The following is a 19,675-nucleotide window of genomic DNA, read 5'->3' on the forward strand; positions in this document are numbered from 1 at the left end:
TAATTTATTTTTCATATTTTCCTTGGGCTACGCCCCATGGGCTTATTTTTATTAGCTCGCTTTCCTACAAATTTTGTTATCAATTTTAAACGAAGTTCCCGATGAGCTAGAGACTTGAAACTTGAAACATAGCTCACAAATGGATGACAATGCTATATTATATCATTTAATTTTCATATTTCCCTTGGGCTACGCCAAGGCCACACTAAAAAAACAGGCCGTAATGCTCGTCAAGAATGACATCACGATAGAAGACGGCAATGACGTAATGTTTGCCGTTTGTGATCAGCTGCTTGTTTTAATATTTTCATCGAAAACCAAAATATAACCTTAATTACGTCATTGCCGTCTTCTTTTGTGACTTCATGCTTGACGAGCATTACGGCCTGTTTTTTTAGTGTGGCCTTGGCTACGCCTAATGGGCTTCCAAATTTTCCATGTTTATATTTTAAAAGAATGTAAATAAATATATCAATCAATTTAAGTCAGCTGTAAATACTTAAATTTGACAGTTCGAAGAGCAGAGGTTAAGAAGTACAGGTTATGCTCCCAAGAGATTCTTTATACAAACAAACATTTCAAAATAAAGATAAACAATCTGATTGCAGATATAAAGGTGTTTGTTAATAATGTCATTTATTTAGTATTCTATAAAGTAAAAGTAAACAATAAATTAAATAGATTGATATATTTATAGTTAGTAGGTTGGCCATACATTCAATCTAATACATAATTATATGAAAAAAAAAACTCAAAATAAACCTTAGATTTCCCACATGCTTCTGTCTTAATCTGATATCGATGCTTGAAATAGATTTAACATCCACACACATTAAAAACTAAAAAGTATAAAATAATTTATAAATATTTTTTTTTTAAACAAAACGTTTTTAAACACACTAAAAAGTAGAAAATAGTTATAAATATGTGGAGAGAATAAATACTTGTAATATTTAAAACGAAAAACGTGGGGTGCATGCAATAGATGATAATACATTAGTTCAATAGGTGAAGGTAATTGTAAATTATCTATTACATGCACCCCATGTTTTTCGTTTTAAATCTTACAAGTATTTATTCTCTCCACATATTTATAGATTATTTTCTACTTTTTAGTTCGTTTAAAAACTTTTTGTTTTTGAAAAATTTGTTTGTAAATTATTAAAAAACAAAACTTTTTATACATTATTATATATTTTTATTATTTTACTAAAACGTTTTTTTATACAAAAATTTATTATCGTTTGTACAAAAAATTAAATAACGCTAATTTACTAGCAACAACAAATTTTTGAAGAGACTAAAATTGAAGTAAGATTTAGTGAATTAAAACTTTAAAGCTCCCACCCTATAAACATTAGGATAATTCAATTTTCAATTATGTAAATATCGCTTCTAGCAATTTTATTGTTAATTTTGACTTTTTCTCCCAACAATCTATATTACTGTTCTTATGGTCGTTAGAAGGATCTTTTTATGGCTGTCCACCAGTTGGTTGGCGACTCTGATGGCTTCAATTTCGTTTATTTTGTGAACCAGAAACTCTCTGGCCTGAGGATGTTCAGCCAAACAGGTCAGTCCTTTGAGTGCATTCATCTGCAAGCCTGGTGCTCTGAAATACTGATAATTTGCTGGTTAACATCAGTAATAGTAATTCAGTAATAAATCAGATAACAGCTGAGTGGTTGCTTGCCTGGTATACAAAAGGTTGACGGTTCTGTCTAGAGGAAAGGTCAGTAGCTTTCTGGTAGTTTAAAACTTTACACAGCACTCAGCAGTCTACCTTTATGAGGCTTTTAGGTTTGAAGAGAAAGGGCTTATTGCCTGAGAATATGGGAGAGAAAGGATAGGAGTAGATTTATGAGGCTTTTAATAATGGTCCTTCCTCCTTGCTTAAGAAACAGCTGGTCTTAATCAGCAACAAAGCTGCACAAGGCATTTCATTCCACTCTTAATTCTTATTTGTGAATATGGCCAGTTGTGTCCTTATCTTAATACAAAATGATAATAAAATCCAGAATTAAGATTGCCATACTGTTCATCTTGCTGACTTCTGTTGCTTTGAAGTTTTCAGAACCTACAAGATTAAGAGATTTAGTTTCTACGACACCAACACCATTGAGTATTTTATGGTGAGCATGTCTGATAGATAAGATTATAACTGTGATTACTGACTAAGATCAGCTGTTTCATTAGTCAGGGCCATTTATTAAAAGCCCAATGATCAAGGACAGCTGGGTCCAGTTTTGAATCCATCAAATTGCTAACATTTTTCAGGATTGAAAGGTAAACATTCTGATTAAAGAGCACAAGAGAGATCTAGAAACTTACACTGAATGTATTGCAGTATTATTGAAACTGTCTGTCCACAGAATAATGACTGACAAACCTTGAATTAATTGACTATACTGAGTTGAATAATTTGAGACGTTAAGGTATACATACCTGAGCACATCGAAGGAGTTTGCACATTATCGGGAGATTTTTCAAACAGTGGTTCTTAATTGATTTTGATACAAGCACAAACATGAGGGCTTCAGCTGAGTGATTTTGCACCTCTTCATTCTGTAAATATGTTTGTATTTAACGTTGAGTATTTTTAACCACCGAAACAAAATGTTTATGTAATCTGACAAAAAAATGTAATGTTATAGTAGTTTAAGAAACGATTGCGTAAAGAGTGTTAACGACATGAGTAGAAAGTTTAATGTACGAGCCTTGGCGAGTGCCTTAAAAACTTCTACGAGTGTCGTTAACACTAATTACGCGAGTTGCGTACACTACTTTACCTACGACAGTGCTTTAATTACTAAAAGTCACTACGGTACTCAACTTCTAAAAGAGATTATTTTTCGTTTGTAACCTCTCATTGCCACTGACAGTGATGGAACGAAACATTGTACCAAACACTAAATTGCACCACTCGCCAATTAAATTGGACTGAACAGCTGATTAGGTGAAGTTCGAATCATTACAATTTTACTTCTTCTCTCTTAATCTTTGAACCTCATTGGTCCGTTACCCGTGTTGTTATGAGTTAAACTATGCTGTTATGAAAGTAAACAATGCTGTTAGCCTATGTGAAACTTTTCAATTATTAGAACAACTGAACTGAAATAGCTACTTTAATAACGGTTATAGGTGAAAATATTACCCAAATTGTTCTTTGGTCAGACAAACTTTTGTAAGTAGATATTAGATTGAAGATACTGGAGTTTATCTGAACTAATTATCTGAAAAAATTATTGTTGAAATATTTAGAGCCTCAGAAATTGCTTATGTAAATAATGTATACTTTACTAAGGTTTTCATCTTTCAGAGGAAAAAGTTTGCTACCTATTTATACTAAACAAATTTTAAGTGCACAGATGCGCATGAGAAAAAATTGTGAAGTACCAGATCTGATACTATACTACTACCCATCCCATCAACTTGCCCTGAGCTGTCTACCATTTGTTGTCACACCCTTCAGTCGAAAAGAGAGAGATAATATTTATTGTATAATCTTCAAGATAACAATAGAGTAAAAATAAATGTTCTTATGCGTAGCTCATACCTGACGGGATTCAATCTTAGATAGACAGTAAAGTCCTAAGTTATAACCCTGAACAGAGCCCTCTCAACATGGCCCCCACAAGGGTGGGGCTGGTGCAACTCTGGTCACAGGGCCCGGGCCCTCAGGGGGCCCGGGTCTACCCATTTTTTTTATTTTTTATTTTTTATTTTTTCCCCATTGAAGATCACTTTACAGCAGATCATAAATTGAAGATAAAAAAATAATATATATATTTTACAAAAAACAAAGTTAAATAATTTAAAATGTATTAATTCTAGATTCTAAGGTAGTTTATATTTAAATACTATAGGTGCTTAGGTGCGTATGTACTATACAACAGCAGAACAGCCAGCTCGGGCCCCGGCTCCACAAACTCCCTCTACCCCTTCCTCCCGCCAGGTGCCTAGCCACTCCTACCTCATTCCCCCCATAATAAACAAAGTTTGGTTTTATAATTTAACTGATGGTTTCAAGAATGAATCCTAATAGTTATAAGTTAAAATAAAATTTGTAAAACATTGAAAAATTGACATGTACTATGTACCATGGCTAAGGTGACCAGACGTCCCGTTTTAGGGTGACTGGTCCATCCCGACAAATCCTCTCGGGACGCTTATTTGTCCCGTTTTATCAACATTTGGTCCCGGTTGCACTTTTATGTATGGAATATTTCAATTAATAATTGCAATCTAGGTTATTTGACACAAACTTAAAAATTCTTTACTTTTGGAGTGTTAAAAATATGAAAGATTGTAATAATTTTGACCTAAGTTTTCTTCCCTATTCGCTCGGTATAGTAGTGTACTAAAGCATGGATTGGATAGCATCGGCATCGACAGCATCGGTCATTCTCGGCATTACTCGTGCACATTCGTTTTTCTCCGTGACTACTCGCGCAAGTTCGGCAGCTCAGCAGGCATCCACTCCCAAAAAAATGTAGTATTGTTAAAATTCTTGATGAAAAGTGTCACTGAATAAAATATGATTTCATTGGTGTAAGCTGTTAAACTCGATTTACGTAAGTTTTTTTTCCTACTCCATATTACAAAATTCAATTATTGCAGATATTAAGATAGCCAAACCCTTTTACAGGGAAATATGAAAGACAAAATATTAATAGGCATGGAGCTTTTGTGTATTGGTAGAAATAGTTTTAATTGCTGAATTCCTGTAATTTTAAGTCTTATAAAACTCATTGAAGAACTCTTTTCTTCCTTAAGTTATGAGTCAGCGTTCGGACAGTAAACATCGTTATCAATTAGTGCTCCCACTGATTAGGAATTCTTATCCTGCTTCAATGTCCTGTGTTATAGTTTCGTGTACTAAGTGTTAAATTCGTGTTTCATGAAATTTAAAATATTTCTATAATATTATCAGTTATGGCTAATTGTAGAATTTGTGTTAAAAACATAAGTGCTAAACAGCTAAAGTTGTCGTGTCAAGATTGTGATGGTGATTTTCACGCAAGTTGTTTGAAGTTCAGTAAAGCTGAAGTTGAATGTATCACTGCGGATGGACTTGTGTGGCGTTGTGACAAATGTGCTAAAGAAAAAAGAAAAAGTATGAGGTTAGAGTCTGCGACTTGTGAAGGTAAATTAAGCATAGATGATGTTATGAATGTAGTTACGGAGATAAGAGATATGCAAAAGAATCAGGAAATGAGTTTTAATGCTGCATATGAATCCATGAATCAGCAGCTTCAAGAGAACACAAATGCTCTTAAAGCTCAAAATGATCAAAATGAAAAATTGTATAAAATTATTGAAAGTATCACTGCTGAAAATAATGCGCTTAAGAAGAAAGTAAAAATGTTAGAAGAGCGTGTAGAGGAGTGTGAACAGTACTCGAGGTCTAATTGTGTGGAGATCCAGGGCATCCCTCGTACACCTACGGAGGATGTACTGACTATTGTGAAAGAAGTCGGCAAGGCTATGGACATGGACATCACTGATACCATGGTCGACACTTGTCACAGACTAGGACCTAGGGGAAGTGGAAGTACTCAATCAGGAATCATTGTCAAGTTTGTGCGTCGGATTGACAAGGAAGAACTTTTAAGAAAAAGGCGTGTGAAAAGAACACTCTCAACCAGACACATGGGTAGGACGGATGATTTGCCGATCTATATCAATGAATCATTGTCACCAGCCCGGCGGAGGTTGCACACCTTGGCGAGAACGTACAAGAAGGAGAAGAACTACAAGTTCCTGTGGGTGCGAAACGGCAAGATTTTTCTGCGGAAGGAAGAAAACGCTCCTGTCAAGGTAATTACATCAGAAGAGGACTTAAAGTAGTAATTCGTAGCTCGAGTCATGCTCGAGTCATCTTTTGAAAGACATGTCAGTAGTAAATACTGAAGTAATATCTAAAGCCAAAACTAAGTACAACTAATAAAACAACTTTAAATTTATTTTTGTATTTCTGTAAAATCTGTAATGTATCAGATATTATAATTCATGTATATTCTTCATATATTTTTTCCAAATAAGTAATTGTTGTGAATCAAATTTAAATGTTGCAAGTTATAATAACTTCTTAATTGTGCATCAGAACATACGTAGTATTAGGCAAAACTGCAATTTGTTGTTATCTGAATTAAGTAGTAAGGAACTTTTTCCTGAGTTTATCGTGTTAACTGAAGTGTGGATAGATAAGAGTGAGCTATGTTTCTACGAAATTCCTAACTATAATAGTTATATCAAATCAAATGATGAGAATAGAGCTGGAGGTACTATTGTTTATATAAAATCAGATATTGAGTTGATTAGTTGTGATCCAGTATATTTTCAGTCGGCAGATATATTAAAAGTAGAATTTAAATTTAATACACAGATTTTTTGTATGTTGGCAGTATACCGATTACATGGATACCATAAAGATCTGTTTGTAAATGAACTAAATGCTTATTTTAATAGCAACAATAATTTTAAATGTTATAAAAATGCCATTTTAGTTGGAGACATAAATTACAACTTGTTAGAAAATAATAGTACAAACGATAGTTATATTACGATTCTTTCTGTGAATGGATTTGAATGTCTACTTCATGAACCTACGAGAATAACAGATAACACTGCGACATTAATAGACCATGTATTCATGAAGGTAGGAAACAAAATTAAGACTAAAGTTAATGTAGAGATAAGTCATGCACATATTACTGATCACTCAATGATAGTAATAGATATCAGTGTAGCTGATGATAAGACAGTAGTATCAGCTCGTTGTTTGGATCCTCCAATTTACAGAACTGATTACAGAAAAGTCTTAACTCAGCTTGATAATGTAGATTGGCAGGATGTTTACTCAGATCAAAATCCTTCCACTGCATTTGATACTTTTCAAAATAAACTTGTGAGCATTATCTTAGAAAGTAGAATAGTTGTGAATTCTAAAAATAAAAATTGTATACAAAAGCTAAAACCATGGATAAATAATTTCATATGTATGAAAATTAAAGTAAAGAATAAAATCTATCAAAAGGTTAAAAGTCATCCAAATAATGAAAAATTAAAACGTTATTATAAAAAATATAGAAATAAATTACAAGTTGAAATTAGAAAATTGAAAAATAATTATTACGAAGATCTATTTGTAAAATGTAATGGTAATTCTAAGAGTACATGGAAAATTATTAATGATGTAACGGGTCAAAAGGTTGTTAAAAGTAAAATCAAGAGTTTGAACATAAATGATTGCATAGTATATGACACCAAAACAATATGCGATGAATTTAACAAGTTTTTCCTGTCCGTTGTTGATAATTTAAATATAGAAAAAAATAAGCCAGACTATTTTAATGACTGTAGTTTTAAAAAATGTTTCACTAATACACAATCTTGTAGGTCTATATTTATATATCCTGTGATAGCAGAGGATTTAGATTGCGCTATTAGATCGCTGAATAATGGGACGTCACCTGGTATAGATAACATAAGTACAGCTGTCATAAAAATAATATATCCTAAGGTAGTAAATGTTTTATTATATTTAGTTAACTTAAGTTTCGAAAAGGGCATTTTCCCAGATCAATTGAAAACGGCTGTGGTGATTCCTTTGCATAAAAGTGGGTCACCTGATGATTGCAACAATTTTAGACCTATATCTCTTTTGCCTACCTTTGCCAAGGTCTACGAAAAGATTATGAAGAAAAAATTAGTGAATTTTCTTGAACAAACAAATTATTTTAGTAAAAATCAGTTTGGTTTCAGAGAGGGTTTAGGAACACAAGCTGCACTGAGAGATTTCATGGATAATGTTTACAATGGGTTGAATGAGGGGAAGAAGGTTAGTGGCGTCTTTTTAGATATAAAGAAAGCTTTTGACACGGTAGACCATAAAATCATGTTGGAAAAACTTTACTATAGTGGAATAAGAGGGAATGTATTAAAATGGTTTGAAAGCTATTTGGAAAACAGAAAACAATTAGTCAAAATTAATGATACTCTAAGTGAATTGGGTTGCATTACTAGTGGGGTGCCCCAGGGTTCGGTCTTGGGTGCAACTTTATTCTTAATTTACATTAATGACTTGTGTAATGCAACATTGCATGGGAAGATTACCTCCTTCGCTGATGACACTGCCCTTTGCTATGTCAGAGATAGCTTAACTGACATAAAACACAAAATGACCTCAGATCTTAAAGCTCTTCAATGGTGGTTCACCAAAAATAACATGTTGCTAAGTCCAGAAAAAACCAAATTTATTAATTTTTCACTAAGAAATGAAATGCGATTTGATGGTGATATTATTTACACTTGCGCTAAATGTTTGTGCTCAGGTACTCAGTGTGCTGATAAGTGTGCTGTAGTTCAGCAAACCAATAGTATAAAGTATCTAGGCTTAGTCCTGGATCAAGAGGTTAGCTGGGTTAATCACATAAATATTTTAAAAAAGAAGCTAAACATTACATTGAGATATTTTTATTTTTTACAGGACATTTGTCCAGAAAATGTTTTGAGACTTTTATACTTTGCACTTGTAAATAGTAGATTAGACTATGGACTTTTTTGCTGGGGTGGTACCTTTGAATCTAAACTGAAACCTATTTACATAATACAAAAAAAGTTTATCAGGGTAATTAAGAAAAAGAGCAAAATGGAACCATCACAACCTCTTTTCTTAGACTTAAAAATTCTCCCTTTAAAATGTATGTATTTACACAAAGTCTTAAAAATGTTTTATGAGTTAAGTGGAGATTTCAGGAAGCCTAATAATACTTATAAAGAAAGATTAAGGAACCCTGTGCGTGCACTTGTGCCTAGGCCTAATTTAACTTTTTTCCTTAATAGTTACTGTTTTGTAGGTCCTAAGCTTTTTTGTAAATTACCTGAAAATATTTTAAATTGTAAAACTTTAGGTGGATTTTCAAAGAAACTAAAGACTTGGCTATTGACAGTTGATAATTTGGAATGTATAGTTAAAGTTTATGTATGATTTGATTCTATAATTTTATAATCATTTTCTTTATGTTTGAATTCGAATTAATGTACACGAATCCTAGCAGTTGTGAACAGAGATAAGATGATGTTATGTTTTTACTATAACAACAAGTGGGTCAGGAATAAAGCTTAAGAAACTATCCTGCGTATTCCTTTATCAAAATAATTAGATAAGGAACCTCCACACAGGCAATGCCTTTGGAGGCCCTAAATTTTCTTGAGAGACGATAACTGTTGTATAATATATAGATGATGATTTTATGTTTTGTTTAGTTTATATAATATGTAATAGCTAGAAATGAATTTTAGGTTAATTAATTAGTATGAAGTTAATCAATTTGATTTATTTTACAAATGAAAACACAACAGTATCTATGTTTATAATTTACGCTTTTGTAATATTTATGTAACATAGGTAACATGTACAATAACTTTGTAACATTGCTTTCAAGAAAATAAATTTATTCTTATTCTTATTCTTATTCTTAAAAAAGGCTCCAAAAGTGCCATTTACCACTCACAAATTTAATACCTAGATTGCCTTAAAAACTCACTAATAATACATGACATTTTCAAAATTTTCCCGGGGGAGAACCCCCGGACCATACGCCCCCGACCCCCCGGTCATTAGGGGGGCCCGAGCCAGATCCTGGTAACAGGGCCCACAATTAAATGTGGGGGCCATGCCTCTCAAACTTGAATTTGAACATCTGTGTTTCTACAAGTATGCATGAGTGAACACAAAAACTACTGAACAAACTGGATTGAAATTTTCACAATGGTTAGATGAAACTAGCCAACACATAGATACTTGTTACCTTAAATCTTTTGGCCACACCCCATTGTTGTCTAAAGAGATGGGAGTTTCAGAAGAAAATTTTGATTTGTCTCCTCGGTATCAAATAGAAAAACCACAATATTTGCATTTTGACAAAGTTATTAATTTTATCATTCAACCAAGATGATTTAAACCAACCAAAAAGAGAGTTTGAAGAATATAAATGGTGAAGGTGAGATTCCTTTCTATTAGCAAGGCGGGTGTATAACTTTTATCAAAAGTATATAAACTACATTCTCTTTTGGGTCCTCAGCCCTCACAGAATTGCCAAGCAGGGATAAAGAAACTAGTGTTACCTAAATGAACAATGAAAACAATAAATACCTCATCGTCAAGCAGGCAAGTCAACTTGGCGAGAATGTCGCATCTGTGCAAGACTATCTCCTCTTTTCCTTCTGGCAGTCTGGCAAGTTGAGCTACGAGCTCACACCCCAAAGCTCTCAGCTGAGCTTCTGTATGATCAAGATAAACTGAGAGCTCGATAGCTCTGTGTGTCATTGCTTGGTACTTTGCTTCATTGCTGTGATCAAGTAGTAAAATCAGTGTTTGCATCAGTGCCACCTGGAAAATAAAAATAAGTTATCCGATACAGGTATTTATCTCTAATTTTATAAGGTGTTTTTTTTTACTTTTTTGGATTAACCCATTGGGGAAGGAATTAATGCGCTACCTGCATCACCCTCTGGCGGCAATTAATTTTACCGAATTTGTAGACTTTTACTCTAACTGCTATAGAAAGAAAACCTTAGGTAATAAATTAATAATTCTTTCACCATTTTGTTCACAGTAAAATTGTCTACCAGAAAAGTGGTAATTGGATAGTCAAAGTTCTAAACTAAAATATATATATATATATATATAAAGATTATAAAAATAAAAATTTTAAAAACAATATTTTGAAAGTAAACTTGATATACAAATTCCAAGATTAATCCAGACACCAAATAACACTACTATTATAAAGTTCAATCGATTCCCTACTTAGAAAAATCAAAAGTTGTGTACTTTTATAAGTAATAACATTTTTTTTAAATTGTTTGTTTACCTTACCGCAGCTGATTTTTGGTAATATGTGGTTTCCATGGCAACACAAAATTGTTTGTTATTCGCTAAAATAAATGAGTAAATACGCAAATCAAGAAACAAGATATTTATAATCATTATAATAGTAAGAAGAAACAAATACCCCCGCCGCAGCAAACCTGCAGACTAAGCGAATTTCCATTTGCCTGATTGGATTTACACTAAAATGTCTCCTTAAAAACATCACATTTATCCCTATTTAAATAGAATCAGTTTAACACATACTTAGGTTTGCTGCAACAGGGAGGGTAAAAGTGTTTTTTTTATGTAAAATGTTAATTGTTAGTAAGAAATAAAAACATGTTCCAAATTTGGGCAAAATATGTTAATAAAGAAGCAAACTACAACAGTTTACTTATTCTCCATAAGAATAACATGGGAATTTTAAATTTGCAATTTTTTGGAATTTTCTCCGTAACCATTAGGCGCATTATAACGCTTCAATATACTAAATTATTTGTTTTTTTAAGCTCTACAAAATAGTTTAGAAAGAAATTGCTAAATTTGATGTTTTTTATATATATATGAATTTGAACGGATGGTGTTTTTGGCCTCTAGGGACCTCAAAACGAAAAAAAAAATCGGTCCCGGGTCCAGGTCTTACCATGAGTACTACGGTAATAGCTTATTCCCTATATGGGAAATTCGCTAAAAGGGCAAAAAATAATAATAACTAAACAACTAATGGCGCTGCCTAGCGGTGACACGAGCGGCACTCGTAAGTCGGCTGCCGGGCCTGCAGCGGCCGTACGAGTAACGCTCATAAGTCGGCGCCAATGGGTTAAACATTTTATTTTTTACTTTTTGCCAATTTGGACCTTTAAGAGTTTACCTTACTTGAAATATTTTTCAGTCTAGTCCCCATAGCTAGGTCTTGATTGTTATATGAGTAATTTCAATTCAAAATTAAACTTAACTACTGTACATTTATCACCCAGTATTTGTGAAAATCAATTGAGACTTTGATAGATGAAATCTTGTGTATCAATGTTTCCTCAATCATTCATCTTATTTAAGCAACCAATAGTCATTCTCTTGAGAGGTTGCCCTTTGAATACAATTTATAAAACCAGAAAACCACCCTTGTATTTCTCATTACAAAAAAAAAAAAAAATAAGCCACACAGTAAAGTATCAAAAAAGCTGATCATAGCCCTAAAAATGCTCCAAACTGTTCTTAATTTCCATAAACTCTACGTTCTCTTTTTATAAACTCTACGTTTGCAAAACAAGTTAAAATTTCAAAATGTGAATGAAAAAGTAAAATACCCCCGCCGCAGCAAACCTGCCGACTAAGCGAATTTCCATTTGTCTTAATTGATTTTCAATAAAATATATTTTAATAACATTAGGTTTAACGAGTACCTAGGTTTGCTGCTACAAGGAAACTAATAAAGTGTTTTTTTTTTGTAAAATATTGATAGCTTAGTACAAAATAAATAAATTTGATCAAAATACAAAATATATCCATAAACAAGCAAACTACAACATTTGACAATATTCTCCATAAGAATAACATGGGAATTTTAAATTTACAATTTTTTAAATTTTCACCGTTACTATTAACCGAACAAAAATACTTTTATTTACTAAATTAATTGTTTTTTTAAGCTCTTTAAAAAGGTCTAAAGAGAAATTGGGAAATTTTGTGTTTTGAGGGTCAAAAGTGAGAAAAACCTATTTTTACCCCATAAAACCCCCCGTAAAGCCCCGTTCCCATGGTCTGATCATGCTGGTTCGCGAACTCATTCAAGTTTATCCCACTTTACACCTTTAAACCAAATTTCATCAAAATCGGACAAAAATTACTCAAGTTATCGCGTTTACGGACGTATATATATATATATATATAAGTCTATATATATATATATACATATATAAAATTTTGAACGAATGGTGTTTTGGGCCTCTGGGGACATCAAAATGAAAAAGTAAATCGGTCCCGGGTCTAGGTCTTACCGTGCCACCTACGGTAATAGCTACTTCCCTATAGGGAAATTTGCTAAAATGATTTTCACATCAGGCACGAAAATTGTTTTTGTAATTAAGTCATGTCAGCACTGACCAGTGGCGTATCCAGGGAGGGGGCCCAAGGGGGCCGGGCCCCCCCCGAAATTTTTTTTTTAGTTACCTGTACACACGGCACACGGGAGCGTTGCAATGCGCGTTCTAGAAACAGTCAAATGAGTGCGTACACACTACACAATACGTGTTGTTATTATATAAAATGCCGGATTACTGGAATGTTATCAATAAAAACACATAAAAATGCAATTAAAACACGTCTCCGAAGATCGCGCGATCGGAAACCGCTATTGCCGCGATCGGGCATGACGACGATGACGCGTGAACGCGGGAGACGATGATAACGTGTACACGTCCGCGGAGATGTTCGTGATTTTGACGCGATCACGCATGACGACGATGACGTTTCCGTGACCGTGGGAGATGTTTATGATTTTGCCGCGATCGCGCAGGTCGACGATGACGTTTCTGTGACTGCGGGAGTAGACAATGATGTTTACATGGCCGCGGGAAATGATCAAATCTTTGCCGCGACCGTGAAAGACCACGATAATGTCTACATGACCGCGGCCCGCGGGAGATGTTCATGATTTAGCCGTGATCGCTCAAGTCGACGATGACGTTTCTGTGACTGCGGGAGTAGACAATGACGTTTACATGGCCGCGGAAGATGTTCATGATTTTGCCACGATCACACAAGACGACGATGGCGTTTCCGTGACCGTGGGAGTAGACAATGATGTTTACACGGCCGCAGGAGATGATACAATATTTTGCCACGACCGGGGAAGACAACGATAATGTCTACATGACCGCGGGAGATGTTCATGATTTAGCCGTGATCGCGCAAGTCGACGATGACGTTTCTGTGACTGCGGGAGTAGACAATGACGTTTACATAGCCGCGGGAGATGTTCATGATTTTGCCACGATCGCGCAAGACGACGATGACGTTTTCATGACCGCCGGAGAGAATGATGATATCTACACGGCCGCGGGAGATGATCAGAATTTTGCCGCGACCGCGGAAGACCTCCCGCCAAAAGACGCCGGATTACTGGAGTGCCGGAGTGGTACAGTGCCGATTATATTGGGTCTTCTGTACAATGTTTTATAATTAAAAAAAATGACGGCAGCTGGTACATATAGTGTCTTCTTCAGTATCCAATAGTCATTGCGTGTACATTACATATTTTTGGGTCGAGTTTTCGATCACTGGACGACCACTAGTATGCTTTATTCTATAAGTTGAGTGTAGTTTTGTTAGCTTGATTTATTTTATTAAAATTACGTCACGTAGATTAATAGTAGTTTAGGCAACTTGTTTAGATTTCAGAACAGTAAAAAAACAAATTTTTAGTAGTAATACACCAATATTATTCTCTACTTTAGAGCCTCCAGAGGTGTTGTAAACTGCAATTTAGCACCATAAAATACCAAAATTTTTCCCGGGGGGGCACCCCCGGACCCCCCTTCAGTCCTGGGGGGTATTCCATGCCCCCCAGACCCCCCGGATCGGGCCCCCCCCCAAAGCAGAATCCTGGCTACGCCACTGGCACTGACCTACTGAAAGAAAGTAACTTCGGCATATAATTAAATTTGTTGTTGCCAGCCACTATTCCGAAATTATTCCAGAATTTGTCAAAATGTCATGTATGATCATTAATTACTCACTGCAATATCATTGTCTAGCTCGATTTCAAGTTGATTGATGACTAAGTACACATAGTAATCTTTAATCAGCTCTTCAACTCCTGAGAATCATAAAATGTGCATTAAAAATAGCAAGGAGACTTAAATAAAGAAATTAGATGTACAAAACATAAGGCTACAAAATGTACACACTGAAGTTCATAACCCTAGCACACTACTGCAGATACCAGTTAAAGTTTCCCAAAAAAATATAGTAAAACCATCAAAATGTATCATTTATCAAGCCATTAGAATAGCAATAGGCAATGTCAACAAAGTGGTTAACATAGGGGTATTCTCTGAGTGAGGGTCATACTTACAAAGGGCATGCTCTGCCCCGCAGCTGACTATTTATATAACCCTTCCTAATCTTACAATTATAGTTCCATTTTCTCTTCAGATTTTCATACAGTGTATTAGTTGATGACATAAATAATGTAGCCATATCATATTATAATATAGCATATTATGCTACAATTCATTAAATGTGGCATGATAGAAAAGTCTATGAACAAGAAAGAAAGTGTATTTTCACAGTATTAGTGTCATTAATTTGTACTCTAAAACTGCCGGCTACTTAACGAGGAAATAGAATGTCCATTACACAGTGATTAATCTTATAGTCATAAATAATACACTTGTCGCAGCAAACCTGCAGAAGTGGATTCCAATTTGTGTGATTGTGTTTTTACTCAAATAAATATTTCCATAAACTTGTCAGAAATATTCCCTGATTAAATAACAATTAGATTAAACGAGTACTTAGGCATACTGCTGTATAAAAAGTGTATTTTTGGTAATATATTAATAGCATAGTACAAAAAAAAAATAAATAAATTTGGCAAAATTTGATCAATATATTTATCTATAAACAAGCCCACTATAACTATCGACTCTACAACACATTAATCCTTTTCCATTAAGAATATCACCAAAGTTTTAAATGCACGGTTTTTAAATAATTTTCTCCACAACCCTTCAACAACAACGCAAAAATAACAAAACGCTTCAAATATACATTTTTTGTCCTAGGACGCTAGACACGAGCCCGGGATTGTTTTTCAAATTACTTCAGGCTATACGTGGTTGCGGCATTATCACTTAGATAAAATCAATTGGTGATTTGGCGGGATTTGAACCTGGGACCTAAGTCCCACGCTCTAACCACTAAACCAGCTTGCTCACCCGCTTCAATATACATTGGGGCTTAAATGGTCAATACTCACCAAAGTACCATGCTGCAAGAGCTAGCAACGTTTTTGCTGCATTCAGTCTAACATTACGATCAGAGTCCATCATGAGAACGGAGAGGCTTGACATGATTGGCTGATTCTTGACGATCGTCAGTTTCGCGCCTGGCTGCATTGACAGCACTTGCAGCACCATAAGAACATGTTGGCGGACAAACACGTCGTCCGACGACAGTAGTCTGACGAGTCTGTGCGATTCATAGAACATAAATCGATTATGATTTATCACATTCTTACTCTTTAAAAATAAGTTCTGCCACAGTTACACTTCCGTGGTGAATGTGTCATAACAGCATTGATTGAAATGGAGCACAACGCATTGAGGAAAAAAAGGCTTGACTTGTCTTTTTGCCTCTCTAGCAAAATTGTTGTAGATTATTAAATGTCACTACCTACGTTGTATTATTGTCTGTATGTTAATTCTTTGTCGTACATTAAAACTAGACCTCTTTTTCTTTTTCTTTTTTTGTCCTAGGACGCTAGGCACGAGCCCGGGATTGTTTTCACATTACTTCAAGTAAGACCTAGGGGTTGCGGCATTATCACTTAAATAAAATCCATTGGTGATTTGGCAGGATTTGAACCCGGGACCTCAGGGACCGAAGATCTGCGCTCTAACCACTAGACCAGCTCGCTCCCTAGCTCTCTAAATAAACCTTTCTCTTAGGGGTGCTTCCATTGACTATGTGCTTTTGACACGCCTACACTTTCGCCAATTAACAATTGAGATAAAGACGCCACTAAGGTGTGTATGTTATTAAAGTGAAAATGACTGTAGAATGAAGCTAGATTTGTAGCTTATTTGTTACTGACTTAGATCAGCTGTTTCATTAGCCAGGGCTATCCCTAGAATAAAGGACATTTTGACATGACATCTAATTAAATTATCTTTGTTAATTCAGTGTTTTGCACAGCAATGATGTATTTGCATATGATACAGTATATCAAAAATCATTTTTTCGCAACCAGATCTGGTCACGTCTTGGCGAGGGGGTTGGCGGGGGTACTTTTGTGAAAACATTTGTGTCTTACTACTCACTCACTCCTACCCCCAGCACTGCCAATAACTGGTACCCGTATGTTTTATTTTGGCTAGTAGCAACCCGCGTCCACGCACAGAAGTTATGGCCGAACTGTAAAGTCAAAGTCAAAGTATTTATTTGCACATAACATTACATGGGTTACAGCAGGTAACAATGTCACAGAAAATTGTTAATCAATGCCTTAATAAGCTGGTTGTCTCACCGTGGTATAATTTGCAACCTTAACGCCTCTACAGCCTGTTCAGGATCATGGACAACATCCAGCAGTGAACTGAGGGCTCTCTTAGCTATCGTCTTATCTTTGCTCAGCAACTCTCTTTTCTAAAAATCATTAAAAACAAATTGCGTTAATATAAAATCAAGATCTATCATAACTCAACATCGATGCTGAGTTTTGTTGAACTACCTATATACCAAAACATCCATATCTACCAGTTTAGGAAGGGGCAATTATTTTATGAAGGTGCGGTAAAATAGTTCAAGTATTTTAAGAAGCCAAAAATCATTTAGTTTATTTGAACTTAGGGTTTTTGTTTTTTTTACGCACACAAGTAGCCAGCCTGCTATCCGATCTAGGTTGTTTATTAGGCTATTATTATATTATTTTATTCTTCTTACAAAATGTTCCAAAAGATGTGTTGCCAGCAGTGCCAGTTTTCCTCACCCTCCATGCTTTAGCAACCCGATTCATCTGACAGCACCTCAAGTTGAGTGGCTTCCAGTTCCAGGTGGATCCTAACATGGACAGCAGAAGAATGTATGTATACTGCATCGTTGGGAACGCCTGGGCAGTAAATACACGTACGTGAATAAATACACCAAACATGGCCTTCAAGTGTAGGTAACTCTTGACCTCACTTTAAGTTGCATTACAGTATCACAACAATATTTAGTAGGTAGTTGAGATTATAAAGCTTAAAGATTTTTTGTCAACACCAACAGGCTATGTGACTTCGTCATACTTCTTAACTGAAAAAATGTTCAAATCAGTTTAAATAAATTGAAGCAAATTAGCAAATATCAGACACATTTTCTATTTTTTATCCTCTAGAAATCGTTTAAGTGTTGCCCTATTTCCCACTGTTTTTTGTTCAACAGTGCTCTTTCTGTTGTAGCAGGATGATGAATGATTTTTTTAAACACATATTGAACCAAAAAACAATTTTACTTTTGATTACAAAAGAATTGGGATATTAACGATAAGTTAACTTCTTTACTTTCAGAATCTGAAGTCTTTTATTGATTAACAATACTTTTCACATCAAGAGCACACTTACTATTTTAGGAATAGCCCGATCTCCAAAAGCCAGACAGGCTCTAGTGGGATCCACATCCGGACTGAAGTTTTCAGATTCAAAGTTGACCATGGACAAAAATGGCTCGATTGCAATTTCATTACGGATATTCTGTTTTAACCCTGGAAGAATAAAAATGAGATGAAATAAACAAAATGTAAGTTACTGTACCATAATGAAAAGGGAAATTGAGCCTTTTCTATCTTATGGGCACGCAAATTATTGAATGAAGTTAGTGCAATTACGGCAGGCAGTCTTTCATATGAGTTGCTTTCTGCTTTCTTTTTAATAATCAGGGAGGAAATCATTTGTAAATTTGTAGTTTAGTTCCGCCTACACAAAGAAGTTATCTAACTTTTCTTTGGAGCAATGGTGTAATGGAGCGGAAACCCGAGGTACTGTTGTGAGTTGCTTCCCACTTGCTTCAATGTTAATAACAAGAACATCACACAATAGGTACGGCTTTCCCAGCTCTGATTTTTTCAATATTCCTATATAAACCTTATTATCTTAGTTAGTCAGTTCTTAGACAATGGCGAGCTTTCCCAGTTCCCACACATACTGCTTACACCACTGCTTGGATGTAAATATTTCTTTGCAAGAGAGTAAATGTTTTCATTGGTTAAAAAATGCTATTAAGTCTTTATAATGTAGGTACCGCTACCATTCACTTTAAAATAATTAACCTAGATCCCTCTAATCATTAATCAATATTGTTAATGATGTATTACCTGGTTATTACCATGTACCTATAATTACAAGCAAAAACACTAGAAGAAGCTGTAGTACCTTCTTTAGTTAGTGTCTTCATCTTATGTAATGATAGTTTGTAGTACAATGGTGTTTTTTGCATTGGTCCTGTGTACTTACCTCTTGCTATTATTCTTTCTATAGCGGTTGAATTGAGGGGACAGGAAGTGTCTTTCTTCAAAAATTGATGTTGACCAAACTCCAGATCCATTTTAACTCCTGTCTTTATCACAGTCAGCTACTCTAAAAAATGAAATGGTAATACTAACGCGACAGGGTTCTTTTAGATTACTGTACAACACAGTTTCAAATTGGAAAAATTCATTTAATTGATTACATTTAATCAATAATAATAAAACCACAGATTTCTTGTTTACTACTGAAGTGGAATTGATCTTAATCATATCAGCTGATTTTTAAAAAGATTTTTGGCTGAAAGCTGAGATAATTAATTATTAGTACCTGGGAACCTAATTTTTTTTTTTGTGATTATAGGTATAGTTTATTTATACATAAACGGTATATATAAAAAATAGGTATACTTTACAACTATAATTTTGGCTTTTATTATTTAAGTTCAGTGGAATTTCAATTTATTATGATTGAAATTTCAACCTGGGGGGGGGGTTGTGTAAGTTTGTTCATGGAATGTTTCTTACAATAATGACATTGTATAGTTTTGTCTTTAGTTGCTGAAAATATC

General features: G+C 34.6%; 1 protein-coding gene across 1 annotated transcript; it reads right to left on the minus strand.

Annotated features, from left to right (window-relative positions):
• Window positions 1–1,225: 1,225 nt before the first annotated feature.
• LOC128994747 (radial spoke head 14 homolog) lies at window positions 1,226–19,191 on the minus strand. The gene is made up of 8 exons (XM_054419503.1): window positions 19,093–19,191; window positions 18,205–18,344; window positions 17,130–17,248; window positions 15,861–16,072; window positions 14,617–14,696; window positions 10,160–10,396; window positions 2,446–2,565; window positions 1,226–1,620 (listed from the first exon to the last, which is right to left on the minus strand). The coding sequence occupies exons 1-8, from the start codon at window positions 19,181–19,183 to the stop codon at window positions 1,438–1,440; spliced, it is 1,182 nt and encodes a 393-aa protein (XP_054275478.1). The 5' UTR covers window positions 19,184–19,191; the 3' UTR covers window positions 1,226–1,437.
• Window positions 19,192–19,675: the final 484 nt, after the last annotated feature.

Source organism: Macrosteles quadrilineatus, unplaced genomic scaffold (assembly GCF_028750875.1).
Source record: "Macrosteles quadrilineatus isolate MER2022 unplaced genomic scaffold, UCM_ALF_1.0 Scaffold_5__1_contigs__length_97177068, whole genome shotgun sequence".
NCBI classification, from domain to species: Eukaryota; Metazoa; Arthropoda; class Insecta; order Hemiptera; family Cicadellidae; genus Macrosteles; species Macrosteles quadrilineatus.